Source organism: Triturus cristatus, chromosome 5_2 (genome assembly GCF_964204655.1).
Source record: "Triturus cristatus chromosome 5_2, aTriCri1.1, whole genome shotgun sequence".
NCBI lineage: Eukaryota > Metazoa > Chordata > Amphibia > Caudata > Salamandridae > Triturus > Triturus cristatus.
The window spans coordinates 416,135,272-416,155,351 of NC_140588.1; the positions used below are offsets into that span (position 1 = coordinate 416,135,272).

Sequence of the window (20,080 nt, forward strand, 5' to 3'; positions counted from 1 at the left end):
TAATACATAATCTTTCCTGCCTGAAAAAAAATGAATCTGAAGTTGAGTAACATAATCTGGTGTTCATTGAAGGTGTTCCAATGCACTCTGGCTGAGGTTGCACTATATACAACAGCTGATTTTTTTTTAAATGGGGCAACATTTTGAAAATGCATGAGTTTGCATTGACTGCGCCACTCAATTGAAATTAGTGCCTGAAAATCAAAGCAGGGGAAACAGAACTGCCAGCCAATCAAAGCAATGGTAAAGAGGCAATGCTCCATGGTATTGAGAAACACAAGATTGGCAAGCTGTGACACCAATTAGAAGCAGGCAAATGAGAGTGACAACTGACAAAGAAAGCCAACCAATGGTAAGTAATCAGTGGGCTCCAAGCCCCTCTATGCACTTGGTAAAACAGAATATGTCTCACGACAGCTTCGACCAAAATAGGAACCTATTGCATAAAACCAGAATTAAGTAAAATGAAATGCAATACTACCCTGTGAAACAAATGCAAACTGGCATCATAAATAAGTTGTTGACACTAATGAAAACATTTCTATCATAAGTGACTCAGTAAAACATTTCGGAATAGGTTGTTTGTAGAAAAAAGAAAGTCCTATGGTGTGCGACCGATGGGATATTGGTTCCTCTTCTGCAATCAGACAACCACTATTCACAAATTATGATGTTATGACGTCACCTGTTCAGAGTTTTCCTCCCGTTTAGCCCCGCCCACTGGTTAAAATCTTGTACAGTAGGGACGTTGACGTGCTCGCTCTCACAGTGCGTCTCGTGCGCGCGCCCGAAGGGCTCGGGAAGGATGACGTAGCAGCACGTCTCGCGTGAAGGGCTGTGTGTGCACGCGCAGCGCTTGTCTATGCTGTGTTGAATCAGTTTACGAGCGGAGGGGCGAGCAGGGACCCGGAGGGGAGAAAGAGGAGCCTGCGCCCGCTGACAGCGCCGCAGTTACTGCGAGCTTCTACAGCGCCGCCCCTCCGTCTCCGCCGGGACCCCCGCAACCCCCCCAAAAGCCATGGGGGGGAAACATGAACAGGTCCTGGTGCTGGACCCGCCCATCGATCTAAAATTCACAGGTAAGGCCAGGGAAAATGCTGGGAACATATTTGTTCTGCTGGATAGGAGATGCTCTCTGCCAGGTCTATGCACGCACGAGCTGTCTTTACCCACCTCCTCTCCGGGGTGTCAATGGGACTATGTCCCGCAGCCGCCATTTTGTTATCATATGCCTGGTGGGGGCAACTCCCGCTCCCCAGGTGGGAATGGGCTGTGCTATACTGTCGTTCCCCCTGGGTGCTGCCAAAGCAAGTCTGGGCCTGGGACTGTCAGAAGGGACAGTGCGCACTGCAGGGATCCTGCTCCTTCATCACCTGTGTTGAGACGCCTATACTTTCCTTTAACCCTACTGTCAGTGGCTTATTCCCAAATCGACCTTACGCCCACTGAACCGGCCGGCTTACACGAGTACCCCAATTGCTAACATTTCTGTGGATGATCGAGATTCTGCGTTGAGGATCGTGCATCACAACCAACCGCTGACCTCCCTGCACCGCACCAACACAGTGCTCTGTCGTCTTTCAGGAATCCTGTGAACTGTGTTTTGAATCGGTTCTCGTTTTTGCCATCGGTGCAGTTTTTGATGTGCTGCCACCAAGCTCCGCTTTTCTTATTTAAACTGTATCCCACCGGCAAAATATTACAGTCATCTATGGTTTGAAACACACGTACGACAGTCTGAAGCTTCCGAGCTCTCGGCAGCATGTTCGCATCTTGACACATGTCTTGTTGCTCCTGGATAGGTTCTTCTTGACTGCGAGGTCTGTTACGGTGCAATGTGCCCCCAGTGCTACAACAGGAAGTGACCGATTCACGTTAGACATTTCTTTTAAGGGAAGTAGGGATGTGGGCATGTTTACTCTATGGTATCTTTCTGCCTCTTGTTCTAGGTTCAGTTTGAGGATTATGGACTTGTTTAAGACATTGTTTTTCTTCTTTCTGTTTAATGCTTATGGTCGAATAATTTCTATGTTACTTAAGTGAAATGATAGACGCGCTAACTGAAGCGATCATGCTGCGTTTTCGACTGTGTATTTCGAAAATAAAGCACCGACTTTCACAGGGTTTCATGCTCCGTTTTGACTTGCGAACAGTGAAGTGGGAATACCAAGTCAAACAACCATTGGCAAAGCAAATGGGTCTCGCCTCTGCGAGAGCTATTGGTTTTAGTATATTTTAGTTGTGCCATACAGCACTGTTTGTTCAGTATCTTTAAAGTTAGATACTAAATTGCTTTGAAACGGACATTTCTTTGTTATTTATTCATGCGTGAGCGGTGGGTATGGGCTCTGAATTAAAATATGAAATGGAAGGCAGGTAGCAACACGAACAACTGCTGTCTTAAAGTATTTAGGTATAGTGAGCATCGCAGTTTCTTTATGGGGGTTTGGAGGGTGCCTAATATAGAGAATTGAATGGGTAGTGGTAGGTAATAAGTATAGTGGCTAATGAGTAGTGTGTTAGGGGAAAAGACTTTAATTTGTAAAATATTCTAACTCAATGGAAATGGTTGCCTTTATGATGCAAATTAATTACCGTGCACCTGTAAAAAAGATGAATTAAATTTCCCCAGTAACATTGCAAGTGTAGGGAGACGGGTAGCACATTTTCTTATTTCAAAGGAAACAATGTTTGATAACGTGTGCTTGAGCTAAGAATGCATGCTATTTGTTTTTAAATGCACAGCAAAAGTGTGCCCTTGAAGCTCTTTTTTTGGCATAGTAAAGTTGAAAATAATCTTAAATTGTGGGAGCGGTGCAGTTGCAAATATTGTTTAAAGCTGTCTAACTTAAAAAATGAAAGGCAGCATTGTTCGAGGTGGAATTGAGGTAAATTTAAAGCTGACTGTAAATGCTGCCCTCTTGGTAGCTATTTGGATACCCATAAGCTAAAAATAAATGAAGGGTAACATTTTCTTGTGTGCCTTGCACACATTCTATTTTTTTTAAGTCTCAACTATTGTTTAAAGTTGTCTACCAAAATAATTAAAAGGCAGCATTGTTCAAGCGTAATAAAACGTGGCTTGTGGTTGAGGTGCAATTGCAAATATTGTTTTAAGCTATCTAACATAACAAATGAAAGGCTTTGTCAGAGGTTGAAAAGAGGTAAATTTAAAGCTGCATTAAAATGTTGCCCTTTTGGTCACTGTATGGACAACTATTAGCTAAAATAAGTGAAGGGTAACATTTTCCTGTGTACCTTGCATGCATTCAGTGTTTCTGCAGTCTCAAGAATTAAAAGGCAGCCTTGTTCGAGGGCAATAAAACTTAGGTTGTGGTTAAGGTGCAGTCGAAAATATTGTTTAATGCTTTATAACTTTTTAACAATTTTAGCATATTTAATCTTATACTTCTTACAAAACTTTTTAACTTTGATGCTTGTCTCCAAAGGAATTTTAAATCTTATGATTTTTATGTATTGTTACTGTGTCTTTTATGATTGGAAAATATCGAAATAAAGACTAAACTACTACTTTATAACAAAAGAACTGCAAGGCAGCATTTCTCCAGGTGAACTAAAGGTAAATAAACAAGCCCTTGCATGCAAGGTCCTTTTCGTTTGAGATAAGAAAATGTGCTTCCCATTCTGCTTTCTTAAGGCTGGCATACTGGATTAAACTTTTTTTTGTTTAACATGTCCACATTAATTTACACCACTTTCAGAAGTTATGGTGCCACTGGGACTTGAATGGGGTACCCCAGCTCTAAGGACACAGCTCTTCACATAACGAAACACAGACCAATTCTGGTCTCCTTATCTGCAGATCAGTGACATTTCAAGCTGGCGAACCTGTAAAAGTCCATCTTCAACATTGGAAGCTCATTTTTTTTTGTTATCTCAAAGGAAATGGAATTCAACTGTGTGTATAACAGGGAAGTAGTTTCCCGAATGTGATTGCTTGAGCAGAGAGTAAACAATCACAAATGTGCAGGGTCCCCTCGCAGTCACACATTAAACACAAGCTCTGGCAAATTTAGAATTGTTTAAAAAAACAAAACACTAAGGATGTGGCCGAGATGCTGTGGCAAACAGTGGTGAAAGCTAAATAAACAAGGGGACAGACAACGGGAGGGTGGGAGAGAGCAGACCGAGCAAGCTACAATAGATACAATGGCTAAAAAAAATGCTCCCAAAAGTGTGCGAAGTGTAAGGACATAAGTACTTGGGCCATGCTCTAGAGGATGACCCGTAATTCTTACAAATCATTTGCACCTCAAAAATATTTCAATCAAAGTCACCATGAAAATCTCAAAATAAAATTTCTAAAGCATCGTCTGGGCATTCTTCCGTGCGCCATGAACCTTCCACGATGGCAGAGGGCATAGTCACTAAGCTCTTGCAGTTTGTGCGACACAGGCCCAGGAGACATTTTGCATCTAATTTGCACATGCACGGCGCTGCAGCAAGAGAGGAAACTGCTGCTAAAGACCCCCCTCAAGCAGATAGGAACTTCCACTAGGAGGCAAGCAGTGCTTGTATGTTTTGATCCAGGGGCCATACAACTGAATTGCAGAGTGGTCAAATTTCTCACACTGGTGGAACAAAAAATAAATAACACCACAAGAGTGCACCAACAACTTTAGGATTAGGCGGAGAAAGAAGAACTTGACCCAACCATGACGCCGTTTCTCTAAATGTAATTGCTATAACCTAAAAGTCCCCTGAGATGGGAAAATGTCTACTTTGCCTTACAACCATTAGGAGCTTCCGCCAGATATTTACGTACTTTCTGCTGTTTCCTGGCTCAGTTGAGATACACAAACAATGCACACTGTAGGCTATATTAATTGTGTTACAGCCATGCACTACTGTTTTGTACATTTTTAGGTCTCTTGATTTTACTGTTGTATATCAATGTCACACATTGATTGGTTTTATTAGTAGTTTTTATACTTCTATGTAAGTAACACACTGCATTTTATCATGCGCATCAATGGTCTTACTGGTGAATAACAATGATTTTTTTATCTTGACAGTTCATCACACTGCAATGGTTTTTAGTAACTATGCATAATAAAAATAAACTTGAAACTAGAGGAGATTCACATGCAATAAGAGGAGAGTGCTAACCACAGGGCTGACCAGCAGGAAGCAAGCAATCAAGAGCGGCTTTGAAGCCCCCTAGTTGTAGGTAATGACAGGGCTCCAAGCCCACTAACAGTAACAAAAAAGAAAAATGGCTCAAAGAAACAGCACATATGCTGTCTACACAAGACCTAAAAATTGGGATCAACAGATTAAATTTTTTATCTGCTGAAATCTAAACTGCGTAAAATGTTAACTTTCAGCATTCGTAATTGACAATTTAGTGTTCCTAGAGGAGTAGTTTTCCAGATAGTGTCAACGCTCACTTACCAGTAAAGTCACCGACAGTTGCATTCCCTTTCCAGTTCACACATTAATTTCTTAACTTATGTCTTGTTCAGTTGTGCAGAAAGTGGGGACGTTGACTCTTACTGCCCACTTTTATTAGACCTGGAATTAGCCAAGGCCTTTTCATTTCAATAACATTTTAGGTAATAAATACTTATTGTGGCTTTCGGACAGCCGTATTCATCTATTGCTATGCTATGGTCATTAACGTTTTTCTTACACACGCATAGTGTCAGTAGTTGAGCCCACATTAGCCATTGGCTAATTTGACTGTAAGTGACTGTATTCTGCCCTTGTACAAGGAACAGGTCCATGCACAAGTAGTTGTCTAAAATGCCAGTGTGACTTGTCTGTCAACTGTTAAATAAGAGATGTAAGCCAATGAAAAATATGGGTGGAGAGTGGCAAAGCTTCCAGTCCCTACCTGAATACAGTATGCCTCGCAGAGCACCGCCTGTGCTGCCCAGGCTCGACCTAAAAAGAACAGATACATACGCCGTTTTCTGGAATACGTAAAAAACTAAAAAGGGAACATTGACCATGGTCCAGTTTCAGTCTTGCAAATATACAATGTTAACACAGATCCATTCTCCTCTTTCAAGTTATTTCCCATAGTGTTACTTTCCATCGGGTACTAGCCCTTCCACACCATTGGAGTGCCTCATGTCTGAAAGTATGCTGGAAGTGGCAACCCCAAAACATCCCTCATCATGGAGCAATAGTTGAATCAGCTGACTGCCCTTTACTGCAGACCGCACCTTGTAGACTTCACATCATCTCTGGGCATCATTCTAGACAAAAGCTTGAACACGCAGAAGCACATCAGTTCCCTCACCAAAGGAGCAAACCTCCAACTCTGCTTACTTAGGAAACTCAAACCCTTCCTCCCTGCTCATGACTGAAAGGTTGCAGTTCAAGCATTAGTGATCTCCAAGCTGAACTATGGTAGTGCAACACTTTGTGGCCTGCCCAGAGTGAGGACGGCCCCTCTTAGGGCTACCCTCAACTCCGCTGTGAGGCTTTTAACTGGCACAAAAACATACCACCACATCTCCCCGGACTTGTGGGACCTGAATTGGCTCCCATATGAAGCTTGGGTACAGCTAAAAATCGCATGCATGGCTCACAAAGCCATCCACTTCAAGACACTGTTGTACCTTGTGCAGAAACTGGAACTCTGCTGTGGTTCTAGAGCCTCCAGAAGCGCCAGCTCCCTTTTGCTTAAACCTCAAAAATTCAAGAACAAAAAAAAGACCTATAACCGAGCCTTCTCAGGCATGGCTCAGAGGACCTGGAACTCCCTTCCCCCTGAAGTCAGGGTGAAACTGTCTTCTTCAAAAAAAGAAGTCAAATGGCACCTGATGAAGAAATTTCTGCCTTAGCCTGGCACCTTTCTCTGATTCTGGGTCCATACCCATTGACTCTTGCCCAGCCACCTTGTTCATGAGTCTGTCGGACAATTCTAGACTGTACTCTTTTTTTCTCCCCTCTGTTGTTTGATGTGTTTTGCTGCGCCTTCATGAAAATGCTGGACAATTTTGACTTTGAATTTGTCGTTTTGGTTATTCTGTTTTGTATGCTTATTACCTTGTGATGCATAATCTGTCAAGCGCTCTGATACCCTTGGTGGTCATGTTCGCACTATATAACACTTTCAAAACAAAATAAATGGCACCTTTTCATTTTTGTCAGGCAGCTGCACATTGCTTGCAAGATATTTTTTTCACCCCACTTTTTATAGTAGATGTTGAAAATGTATTAAAGTAGTATATACAGACAGTTCATTTGATTGCTTTTTCTAACCATTTATAATTTAGGCACTTCCTTTACAGGTGAGGTTATATAGCTTCATTATCAGGCTGTCTTCTCTCGTTCAGAAATGTAGAAACCCTGGTTAATAATATTTTGCTTTCGGGTTGTCTTACTACCTGCCTTAAAAGACAGTGTTCAATGTTGAATCAAAGTACCTGTGTAGTGGTTTGGCATGTTCCCCAAATGTACATGAGGGAAGCAAATGAGTATTGTGAAAGGTGCAAATTTTGGTTGACTGTTAGCCAAACTTGTTCTTTCTGTTTTATGTAAATGGGTCATTAATATTCACACTTGAATGGCCATAGACCTGCAAAAGGAAGGGCTCCCTCCAAAAAAGTGACTTCCCAACTGTAAAATTGAAGATCACAATTTACAACATTAAGATCTGGGACTTTTGCGTGTTGAGATTGTATTGCTGAATTTAAAAAATCCACAAGATTTGAACAGTAGTTTTAAGTGTAATCAAGTGAGCTAATAGGATTTCCAATGTGAGTTTCTTAGTCTGGGTAACACCAGTGGTTAACCACCATAGTCATGTTTGTGTGGGACTTCAAACATATGCACAGAGTTTGAAATTCAATTGCATTTCTAATCTTGGAGCTAAATGGAGACTGTCTAAGTGGCATAATAATTCATAAATACAGATTGTGGGAGCACTGGAGTTTGTGAAAGTTCCCCCAACACAATTTTTTGACATGGTGTTTGACAAAGATTGTGTTACACTGGAAAATATTTTTTATAAGAGTAAAAAAGGAAGATTAAAGATGCACTTTTAAAATTTATTAAACTACTTATTTGATTTTTTTCATTTTGAGTTTTATCTAGCGCAGATTTGACCTGAGAGCACCAGAACGCTTCACATAGTTAGCACAAGGAGCAAATACCCGAGCTACATTTGTATAAATACAGATACATATATAGAAACCTGACTAGGTATACAGGAATTGCATAAGCAGCATTTATGTAAGATAACCTTTAGAGTGGAATATAGATACCTGATGACAGTAAGCAACGCGGTATACACTGACATTAGGGAAAGATGCAGATCCATTTTTTAGGTAGCTATGGTACACATAAATACATGGTGCTTTACAGAGCACAGCAGCACTTGTGTGGGATAACCGGAGGGATAAGTACAAAAGAGGAAAAATACATAGTAACAGCAAAAACAAGATTAACAGTAGTAAAGATGGATGATGTAGTTCTGAGGTAGCTGCGGTAATGCCTCGTAAGGACGAGGGGAATTGGAGGCACAGTTTCTCCAGGGTTGTGTTGTACAGATTTATTTAGAGGATGCAGGAAGGGAATGCGCAGGCTAGTCAGGTGCTTTAAGGAGGGTTTTCAGGTTTTTACTGAGGAGTAGAAGTGAGGGAAGGATTTATTTTCCCGCGGATCCTGGGGCAGGCATTTCCAGATCCTGTGAGCATTCCCAGAAAAGGAGCGGGTGTGATAATTCTCTCTGTTAAATTTGGGGCTGTGGGAGTCAAGAGTAGAATGTTAGAGCTTCGTAGCAGTCTCTTTTGTCCAGCTTTTGATATTTGTTTTGTGAGGTACATTGGTTTTTCAGTGTAGAGCGCTTTGTGAGTTATGGAGGCAGTTTTTACTATGGCCCTTGCCTTTATTGGCAGCCAGTTGAGTTGTTTAAGGGTAGCATTGATGTGGTCAAAGAGCCTTTCCCCCATACAAGTCTGGGTGCAGTGTGGATAGTAGCTTTCAATGGGGCAGGGTAAGAGTTTGGGGCATCCACAACCATTGCGTTGCCATAGCCCAGCTTGGGTAGGCCTAGGGATTGCACCACTGTCTTTAGGTCTTCAGTGGGTATGAAGGGTTTGACTTTTTGTAAGGTTTTTCAGCTGAATCGGAGATGGCCAATTTGCAGATTAATTCTGTAAGTTTGTCGAGCCAGCTTTCTAATGGATAGGATTTTCTTTTAGGATGAATGAGGAGGAGTTCTGTTTTGTTGGGGTTGAGTTTGACGTGGTTGCTGGTTAGTCCGACTTTAACTGTGAAGAGTGTTATTTAAGTGCTGGATGTCTTTGAGTTTTTCATGTAGTTTGGCGTCATCTGCATATAGATGCTAGGCTATTCTAGCTTGCTTCAGGATCAGTGCAAGGGGTGAACCATTGAAGGACAGTCCCATTGATGTCTGCACGCTGTGACAGGGTGTTCAGGAGAATATCACGATTGACGGTGTCGAAGACGTCTAAGAGGTTGGCCTTGCCCTCATCCAAAGATCCGTGTAGGTCGTCTTTTTAGTATAATAGTCTCTGTACAGCAACCTTTCCTGAACTCAGAATGGAAGGTATCAAGCGGGTTGTATTTTTCGATGTGGGCAGTAAGTTGAGCAGGCACACATTTTTCATTCATATTTAGTGAGGAGGAAGTTGGTTATAGGTCTGTAGTTGTTGAGGTCACTCTGGTCGACGTCTATTTTTTTTTTTTTTATGAGGGTGACTTGGCCGAGGTTCAGGCAAACTGGCATGGAGCCGCTCGATAGAGAGGAGTTGATGATTTTGGTCCAAATAGGAGAGATGGCATGGCTGAGGTTTTTCGCATTGGAAGCAGGGAGGAGGTCGGAGATGTGAGATGCCAGCTCAGGGGTGTGGAATTTGTTTAATAATCTACTAGTCCAACGGACAAAATAGTGCAGAAATCTACATGTCCTGTTTAAAATTCCACTTGTCCCACCCACTCTTTAAATCATTTATATATGGTGTCACAGAAACGTTAATGTTTTACATGCTCTCATCTCAGATATCTTAAATATTTCTTTCTTTGCAGAGCCTGTAAAGACACACATACCCTGCAGACACACCTTCTGCACACTTTGTGCAGCAAACCTATATAGCTCCAGCACGCCTACTCCGCTAGCTAATCCCACCTTTCAGATGATCCCCAGGATCAGGAAATTACATTATGCTGTTGCACAAAGTGTGCTGATGAATATAGGGTGTCCTACATGATGAAGATACGAGAAAGAAAGCAGGGGTCCCACACCTCGCTGCCATGGACAGGCTATTGCCATGGGCCCAGCTGCATTAAGGCTTTGGGGCCATCGCTGCTTGAGGAGTGTGGCTAATCTATGTCCTTAGACCTCCTCATTAGCATCTGAGGTGTGAAAACTTGTTGCTCAAGTTGTTTTGTGCAGGCCACTTGTGCTGTAGTCCCCCCCCCCCCTCCCCCCCCTCATTTAATCTGTTAACAGTGTTTGCCCCCATTTTACCCTGTCCATGTTCTATAGCTGTTTTGCACAGCACTGTGAAATGGCTCAGATTATAGAGAATTCGCAAGCCTTACTGACAGGCTGTTGCCAAAGAGCCGCAGCATGGGCATAGGCGGTCACATATCATACAAAGCCTAAATTGCACGGACTACCTCAGTCATGAAAAGTCTCACCTGTTAACTATGCAAGAATATTTGGCATACTTAGGAATGTGTCATATTTTTAGCCTGGCAATTGGGACATGGTGTGACTGATACATCTGGCAGCAACTTGCCTCTACAGTCTGTGTTGTGGGTACCATAGGCAGCTGCCTCGCATTGTCATTGCACAACACCAGCTCAGTATAGGTAGGGTTTTGGCAAATACTGAGGGCTAGAGAGCAGCACGTTTTCTCTGCTTTCAACAACTTTGCATTTCTACAAATACCCACCTAAAAAGCAATATCTAATTAAAGTAATGAAAGATTAGAGTTTTGATACTCTGGAATGCTGCAAGACACTGGGGATCAAATATGCTAATGCAGCATCAAGCTCAGGGTGTGTTTGTTCCCCTAGCTGGCAAAAAGTGTTTTTTTTTTGGGGGGGGGGGGCGCTTCCAGAAAGACGCATCTCGTTCTGTGTACTCTTTCAAAGAAAGAGTAGCAAATGAAGTGACCCTCTAGCGACTTAGATCATAAATATGTGCAGCACCATGGCACATGAGTAGAAAGCACAGGACTATTTCATCAGCTTTCTAGCAGTACATTCCCACGTAACCGTTCGTTTAGGAAGCAAATGAATGTTTGCTTTGTTGAAGGCTTTGGGGTAAGATCCAACCTTTTGAACTTCATATACCAGAAATGTCAGAGACCAGTTTTAATTGCCTTGGTCTCTTTCCAGCAAAGCTTGTGAGAGTGTGGGGAAAGATATAACAAATTGCTAGGTGAATGCATTTAAGGCATGTTTAATACTCTCAAATTTGCCGTTACAGTTTTAGGGAGTCACAGTTATTACAATCATTAATTACAAGCCTTCTAATGCGTCCAATGGTGTTCGGTGAGGCCAAGTATTCTGATTCCTGCGCTTAGCAGTTTTTGGATTTCTCTCTGCAGCTACTCCTATCAGATGGAGTGGATTGCTGGAAATATTAGTGGTAATGAAATGCCAATAAGATAACTGTATAGTCTGGTTAATTGTTGGAAATTATTAGAAACTGCAACAAGCTACGTGTAGGAGATAGACAAAGAAAAACAAGCATTTACAATGCAATGGTCTCGGCATTGTTAAAGTTAGAGCTATTGGCATTGCTCATGACATTATTTTTGTTTTTGTAACATTTAAAGAAACTGCATTGTTATTTACAATGTCAATAGCTTAATCATTCTCAAATGCGAGGCATATTGCATTTACACGCGCACACGCACGCGCGCACACACGCACACACACACACACACACACACACCCACACTTACACACACCCACACACACTTACCCACACACACTTACCCACACACACTTACCCACACACACTTACCCACACACACTTACCCACACACACTTACCCACACACACTTACCCACACACACTTACCCACACACACTTACCCACACACACTTACCCACACACACTTACCCACACACACACAGAGCCACCACGCATAGGGCCACGACAAAAAAAGCCACCCACACAGAGCCCCCCACACACACACACAGAGCCACCCACCCACACACACACACACAGCTTGCAGAAAGGCTGTGTCCCAGCATGCTGGGAAAAGTTAAAAGTTGCCAGTAGTTGTATAAAAAAGTGGTGAATCCGTGCTTGTGTGAAGGTTATAACCAGTGCTACTGCTGCTTTCATCTCTACCATCCTTGCAACTTTGAATCCTTTTAGGTCATATAATTTAGAACATTGTATAGGTCACCTGCAGCTTGCAATACTGTGCATGATCTGTTCTACAGTTTAGATATGAATTGGTGTCAGTTGATGCCAGGATGCATTAGATGTTATTTGGTGATCTATAGTTTCTGAATACAATAAATACATACATTGTACTTGGAGCGCTCCTGTGTACCGAATAACTGAACACTGGTGAATAGCCACTAAAGAGGACGACAGACGAAATTTCAGAGAATCAACAAAGCTAAAGTCATATTTGTTGAAATAAACTGCATAACACTTTTATCTTATTCTCTGCCTTGATGTTAACTTTTTTTTAAATGCGTGCTTTCTTCCCCCATCTTTTCCCGGCTGCTAACCTGCAGCAGACGAAGCTTTAAATGTGAGAATGGGGCAGGTTCAAGCCCCATACTAAAACATTAAATCTCGTGAGCGTGTGGGTGGCTCTGTGTGGGTGGCTTTTTTTGTAGGTGGCTCTATGCATGGTGGCTCTGTCTGTGTGTGGGTAACTGTGTGTGTAGGTGGCTATGTGAGTGGCTCTGTGTGTGTGGGTCGCTTTGTGTGTGTGGGTGCAAAAGCAATATGTCTCGCGTTTGAGAGTGATTGAGCTATTGGCATTGTAAATAACAATGCCGTTTCTTTAAATGTTTTAAAAACAGAAACATAAACAAAAATAATGTCGTGAGAAATGCCAATCGCTCTAACTTTAACAATGCAGAGACCATTGCATTGTAAATGCTTGTTCCACCTGGAGACTGAGCTGCCTCATTGACTGCTGGGTTTATCGCATCTGCGCTCCCTCAGCCGGCTTGCGAGTGTATTGTAGCTGGAGACTGAGCTCCCTCTATCTGCTAGTGCCCTTCGCAGTTGCACGGATGGAGGCCTCAGATGCTGCGTCAGCCTCGAGTCGGCACAATGTTGTCCCTGGACGACTGCGAGGGGAAACCCTAGGCTACAATGTGCTGCCGGGGAATTAAATATTTTCACTCCAACGCGCTATATAAAGACTTTACACCAAGGGTGACTATGCCAACAAAGGCCCACTGTCCGTGGACTCTGTGCTTCCCATTCCCAACTTACAAACGTATCACTGCACCAGCAGGAGCACAATTAAACAGAATAAACCACCCCCAAAAAAAGTAGCAATTGCACACCATGGCATTATGGGTATGCAAATCAGCCCAGGAACGGCTGTTTCGTTCTCCACATTGCAGTATGCGACCTGTAAGAAGTGAAGCCAACATTACAAGTGTAGTGGGAAAAAATGGACAATTTTGCAGCGAATCTCGCGTTTATTCAGACAGTTAAATAAGTCTCTGCACACTTTCTTTGAGATTTTCAGGGCAGGCGTAAAGTCCAATTTAGTGTCAAAATTACATTCTGTTCGTTTTTCACAAGTAGATGTCCTCCACTGGTATTCATTCACCTTGACCCATCCCCGAGATGACTGAGCTGCCTTCAGTGACTGCTGGGTTCCAGCAGCTGCCAGGATTGCTGTGGGAATTTAACCCAGTTACCCGCCAGTAACTGGAAACCCTAGATTGAAATGCTTCTACGGACTTCTGGGTTCTAGCGGCTACTAGCAGCGATGGAAATGTCACCCAGTTTCCCCGGGTAACTCGAGAATGAGCTGCCTCCACCCACTGCAGGATTCTAGCAGCTACCGGCAGCTGTGGAGGTATCGCCCAGTTACACGTGGGTACCAGGTAATGAGCTGTCTCCACCGAATGCCGAGTTCCAGCAGCTCTCAGCAGCTGTGGAAATATCACCCAGTTACTCCAATGAGCTGCTCCTCAGACTTCACTCACCCCGAGACTAGCGGCTGCTGGGGCTGAATGGCTTCAATGCACTGCAGGCAGAATGGAAACAACAGGAGATCACAGCACCGCCGTGCATAAACGCCTCATCTGGAAAGCCGGGTATATGAACCCCTCATCTAGAAAGACCTGAAAGTCAGAGTGACCTTGAGAATAAAGGCCCACTGCCCACCACTCTCTACTTGTCCACTCCCAGCTCACAAACATATCACTGCTGCAGCAAACAGACGCTTAAAAGGAAGAAAGCAAACCAAAGCGGTAATTGTTGACCATGGCATTATGGCTATGCAAATGAGGCCAGGACCAGGCTGCGTTCTCCACACGGCAGTCACCCACCAGCAAGAAATGAAGCCGATTTATAAGACGGCAGTCAAACTATTTAGAAATATTGCAATCATTCCATCTTTTATTCAATAGCAGCAAATGAAGTATTTTTCACTCTTGCAGTCAGCACTTTCAGGACCGCAGTACATTTCACAATTGAAAATAAAGTGCAGTTTTTTGAGAGAAAGTGCTCTTTGAGCGTTAAGGTCGATCCATCTGGGAGACAGAAGTTCTCCTGAAGGTGCTCGCCCGTCACCAAAGAGGTCGGCGTGATCTGTTCTGTGTTGCCGACCAGCAGACCCCTCTGAAGCTCATTGTCGCCCCATCTGTAGATTTCAAAGAGTTGCCTGCCAACAGAGTCTGTGACAGAGCACAAGGTCTGCAGGGCTTGCGCCACATCTCTTATGACTTTAATCACAGAACACAACATCTCCAGTTCCTGCAAGATGGTCTCCAGTGCACTCTGGGGGGCGCTGGGCATTATTTGGGTGTGGGGTTCATTTTCCCTCCTGAAGGAGCGGGGCTCTTTGTGAGGACGGCTGCGCACCCTCCTGCCCTGTCTCTTCCGCATGGTTAGAAGTGTAGTTCCTCACAGGTTACACCGTACAACGCAGCTCTAGGCGCTGCTTGGGCGGGGGGAGTTCTCTGCAGACTGCTGTTCCGATGACAGCCAGTTGAGGCCGGTGATTCACTCGGAGGCAGTTCTCGGTACTTCCCACAGCTACAACAGTAGTTGTGTGATTGTGTTAATAGCTGTTCTTTTCCTTCAGCAGGTCTAAGTGAAGTGCTTGGGACTCACTGGGCGCCTTCCTCCGTCATATGAGGTGTGGTGAGATTAATCTCATAGGGGGTCAATCCTGTGTAGGTTTGCGCTTGGGTGGCAAGGGAAGTGTCCTTAAAGCTCTCTGGGGAGCTGTGAGGTAGCTTCCACCGGTGTGCCCTCACCGTTCAAAAGCTCCCCCCCCACCCCCTCCCCCCCAAATCCAAGCAGGTGTGAATGCTGACTCTGCCCGGAGCGCATACACGCTCTTCATTGCTCTTTAATAGGAGTTCTCTCCAGGAGTGAGACTGAAGCTCTTGCTTTTGAGACTGATCAATCCCGATTTTTATCGGAATTACCTCCCGCGACTGAGCGGCCTCCGGCGGCTGCTGGGTTTGTTGTGTTATTACCATCTGAGACTGAGCTGCCTCGGGGAGCTTCTGCGTTTATTGTAGCAGGAGACTGAGCGAGGGGGCGGAGGGACGGAAAGGCTCTCTCCTGGATGGGCTTCACCAGACTGCGAGCCATCCGCGGAAAGGCGGGACCGTCCAAGTTGGAGGGACCTTGTTTAGACCGAGGAGCACCGAGGGAGCCTAGAGCAGGGGGAGTTGTGGACGGGGATGACTCCATGAACACCACCGCCTTTCTCCGAGGTCAAGCAGAAATGCCTCGGAGAAACACAGCGGCATTTTCGGATTTGGGGCGTGTTTTTCTTTCTCTCCTCTTGCCACTGGCTGGAATGTTTACATTCCAGAGGGGAGAGAGAAAGTAAAAAACATGCCCCCGAATCCGAATAAGACGGGGCTTAAATGGACAGATGCCCCTCTCCTCCAATGGCTGGCCTCCGTTTAGGAAGCCAGCCAATGGAGAAGAGGGGCGGGTTCAAGCCCCATACCTAAAAACAATAAATCTCGCGAGCGAGACTGCGCAAGCGCAGCCTTCGCTAGCTGAGACCTAACAAAGACGACGGAGTAAAACTCGCAGCGAAAACAAGTGGGTTACAGGAAATGGTCATAAATCACTCGGGTAAACTTCAAACGGTGCTAACTGCCATAGCATGTTGACAGTCTGCTTTCGTCTTCAGGTACTGCAGGTCTGAAGTAAGCAAGGTAATCATTTTTGCACTCAATAAAATATATGAATAAATAAAGCATTTATTTTACTCTGCAAATAATGACAGCAAGAAAGAATTGCATGTAAGTTTTCATTTCAGAGAGCAATCACTCAAATATTTTTCTTAGTTATGCTTTCAATGGTGTTTTATACAAAGTATCTTTTTTGCTTTAATGGCTCCCTCTAGCAGCAGGCACTTCACGTTGCAAATCGGACTAAATAAACGATACAAGGCACTCCTGGCCAAGATAATTTGAAGTCATGCAGTGGAAGCAAAAAGGCAAGGGCTGGACGGATTATTGAGCAGACCAGCACTCTGCAAAAGAGCCACAAGACTACACAAAGCCAGACTTTGGAAACCTGTGAGGGAGGGGTGCACAAATACTATCGAGCAGACTAAAAACACGAACCATTATGAGAGCACAGGGCATCAAAGAGGAACGGGAGGGGCACCAAGGACTTGCACCCGAGGCCCAGGGTCCACGCACAAGAGGCAAGTAGAGAAAGCAGAGGCAGAAGCATAGGCACGGAGCACAAGGGAAAGTCATGCGAGGCCTGGAAAAGAAGGGGAAAGTGGGAGAGCGAAAGATTACGGCCGACATCCTAGGAACCCAAATTGGATGTCTCCTTCAGAACCCTAGGCTCCAGCTTCTTACCAGAGAGTGCTGGTGGTGCGCACTAGAAGCTGGAGCTGCATAGTTGTCGCGTGTCCTATGTAGCTTATCAAGGCGCTCGGGTCTGTGCAATGTTCTGCAGCCACCCTTCAGAAGCCAATAGGATAACAATGTTTACCTCTGAGCCCACCCCCAACAATACTCCTAAGTAGGAAGCAACATTTTAGCTGGGATGAGCTCACGGCTCCCCAGCCAATAACAGGCTAGAGTCCAGTCAAGGGGTTTTAGCCATTCACAGACCTAAACAAGTGTCCAGTATGTATGGGATTTTTTTACAGTCATCCTTATTGGCTGTGAGCACCAGAGTGCTGTATTTCGGCATCAGTTTACCGCAAATTAATGTCTAGTTGTCCAGTGGACAAAATAGACATTAAAACTTCTAGTCCGTGTCAAAAGACAGCATGACTCTGGCGTCGGGTGCTTTGAATTCCACAACCCTGCAGCTTCATGCTGGAGAGTATTTTGAGGACTTCTTCAGAGGTGTAGTTGAATTTAGACCAGGTTGTATTATTTTTCAGTTGCAAGGGGTGGAAGTTGGTGAGCTGTGTTGGAGGGAGGGCATCCATTCATTGCCGGTAGGGCAATGGGTGAGCACATTCTGCAGTGGGCATCTTTGATGCAGGGTGGAGAGTTGGGTGGTTTAAGATTTTGTCAGCGAACAATTTTGCAAATTCTTCACAGCGCTTAGAGGAGTTATTAATTAAATGTTGGGGAAAGGACGACGTTTACTGTTTGATAGGTCTTTGGGTCTGTTCCTAGCTGGTGAAGTTGATCTCGAAAGAAGGCAGATTTTTCTTTGAAGATGTATTTTTGGCGTTCAGTTCGGAGGATCGAGAGATTGTATTCCGAAGGGTGTTGTCTCCATTATCTGCTTTGTGGAAATAAGTCAGTTTGGATGAAGCAGGCTTGGCATCTTTGAAAACTGTGTGTTTCACTGTCAAACTCTTAAGGCTTGGGTGAAAAAGTTGTACGTTTGCCACCTGTAACTCTAAATCTACACAAGCATTGTACAACTTATTCTTTGTAAATTCCAAAAACTTTTAGATTCTCTGAGACTGTGTGACTTTGGACATATATTATTTGTCATACATTTGGGGCTCTCCACCAGGCCCTCTCCAGGAATTTTTATGTCAGTGGGCCAAGGGTTCATTTGGGTGGGCCACAGCAAGGCCAGTTTTCGTCGCTTCTGGAGGTAGCCTACAAACCCTAGATTACATCATAACTAGTTCCAAACAGGCACCATAATACAAACAATAGATTCTGTGTGTATACAGAGCATGTAGAGGTTAGGGTAGTGGTAAATTGAGGCTAAGGTTAATTTTAGGATTTATGGCTGGGTAGTGGTAAAGGAGGTAAGGGTGGATTTAGGATTATGGGGTGGATAGTGGTAAATTGATCTACGGGTAACTTTCAGGTTTAGGGATGGATAGTGGTAAAGGGATGTGAACTTTTGTGTGTTCTAGTCTTGGTTTGTTTCTAGCAAATTAATTAGGCAAACCCTTAACACCAATGATTTGTGAGTTTAAAGTGTACGACTGGAAACAGTGTCTATGATCACATGGAGGGAATTTGTTATCCTACACACAGGCACATGGCTCTGGTACCTCCAGTTTTCTGTGGACGGAAGCTTCCTAAATGGAATGGGGCCTAGACAGAACTGCTGGAATTGGGATTTAAATAACCAACTTTCCAGGCTGCAATCCTACTGACCTTTGTACAAGAATTGGATACACCATATTATGTGGAAGTGTTTAAACCATGTTTCTGTAATCTCTGACAACTGAGTGAACGGAGTAAGGAAGGTAAGTAAGAGTAGGTTAACATACCAGAAATCTACAAGAACTGGTGGCAAAGCAGAGACTAAAAAAGTGAAGCCGTGCAGAAGAAAATCCTCAATATCAAATGTTAAAAGTCCAAAAGAAGTGAGTGAACTAAGAGTAACCACAGTCTACCTCCAAACCTCCCATGAGATTCAGAATTAATCTAGGTTAATCTCTCCTTTATCTTATTAGTACAACTACACAAATCTTTACAATGATGTTAGCTGTGGAGTAGAGCCAAAAACAACTTATCAGTTCAAGCACCAGGCCCTCAACTGGCTCACAAGTCGGCCTACATCAGCTTTAGGGTGTTTTCCTCTTTCACAACTGTTGGTTGCCACTTACTACATGACATCAAATCCAGTGAACCTAAGCAGGAGCTACACTCCCAAAACCTTTCAGAGGGCGCGGATCATCATTTTGTTACGCCACTGGGAATGATCTGGTTCCATCAGGCTCCAGGCGATCCCACCACATCAGGCTGCTGACCACACTGCGGTCCTGAGAAAGGTGCACTGTGTTTTCCCTTCACAAGACCTTCAATAGTTAAAAGTTAAAGAAGTTACAATGTTCAGCTAGAATATTAAACGTGGAAAAAATAAACGTGGAAAAAATAAAATAAAAGGCTTCACTTCCAAGAGTCTTTCTCCATGGTATCGGTCAGTGGTGTAGCCAGTGTTTCATGGGCCGTTGTACAAGAAAGAAAATGGGCCACCTGTCTGAACTGTGAAATACCTCAATCTGGGTTCAGTGGCCCCCTCAAGCTGCTCGGTCCTGGTGCAGCTGAACCCCGATGTCCTTTTCTTCTGCTTACCAGAGTACTAGTCCTATCCTTGCCCCAACACCCCTAGCCTTCACCCAAAGTATCCAATCTCTCTAAAATAGAACGCTACCTCAGTCTATGTCCTGCAGCTCAATGTTCAAACATTTGGGGGGTGTTACATCCCACACATAGAGTTGCTCCATAGCCGGTTTTATACACCACTGACTGGAATTTTAATGTCCTGGCTGCTACAAAAAAAAGCATTTACAATGCAATAGGTCTTGCATTTGAGAGAGTTTAAGCTATTGCTTTGTAAATGACAATGGCTTTTATTTATCTGTTTTGATAATTAACATATAAGTCAGTCAAAAAGCTTTATTATCGGTTAAAAACCATAAAAGCGAAGAATACATGATTACGTAAGACAGCCAATTGATCACCAATGAGCAGCAATACAAAGTGTA

The 20,080-nt window shown here is 43.8% G+C and overlaps 1 protein-coding gene across 1 annotated transcript in view; it reads left to right on the forward strand.

Moving 5' to 3' along the window:
• The first annotated feature begins 764 nt into the window (after window positions 1–764).
• The window catches only part of VAPA (VAMP associated protein A), a 262,013-nt gene continuing 242,697 nt past the window's right edge, over window positions 765–20,080 (forward strand). The window contains exon 1 of the mRNA XM_085607337.1: window positions 765–1,079. Coding sequence (XP_085463463.1) covers window positions 1,019–1,079 — 61 coding nt within the window. The 5' untranslated portion in view covers window positions 765–1,018. The remainder of the gene's footprint in view (window positions 1,080–20,080) is intronic.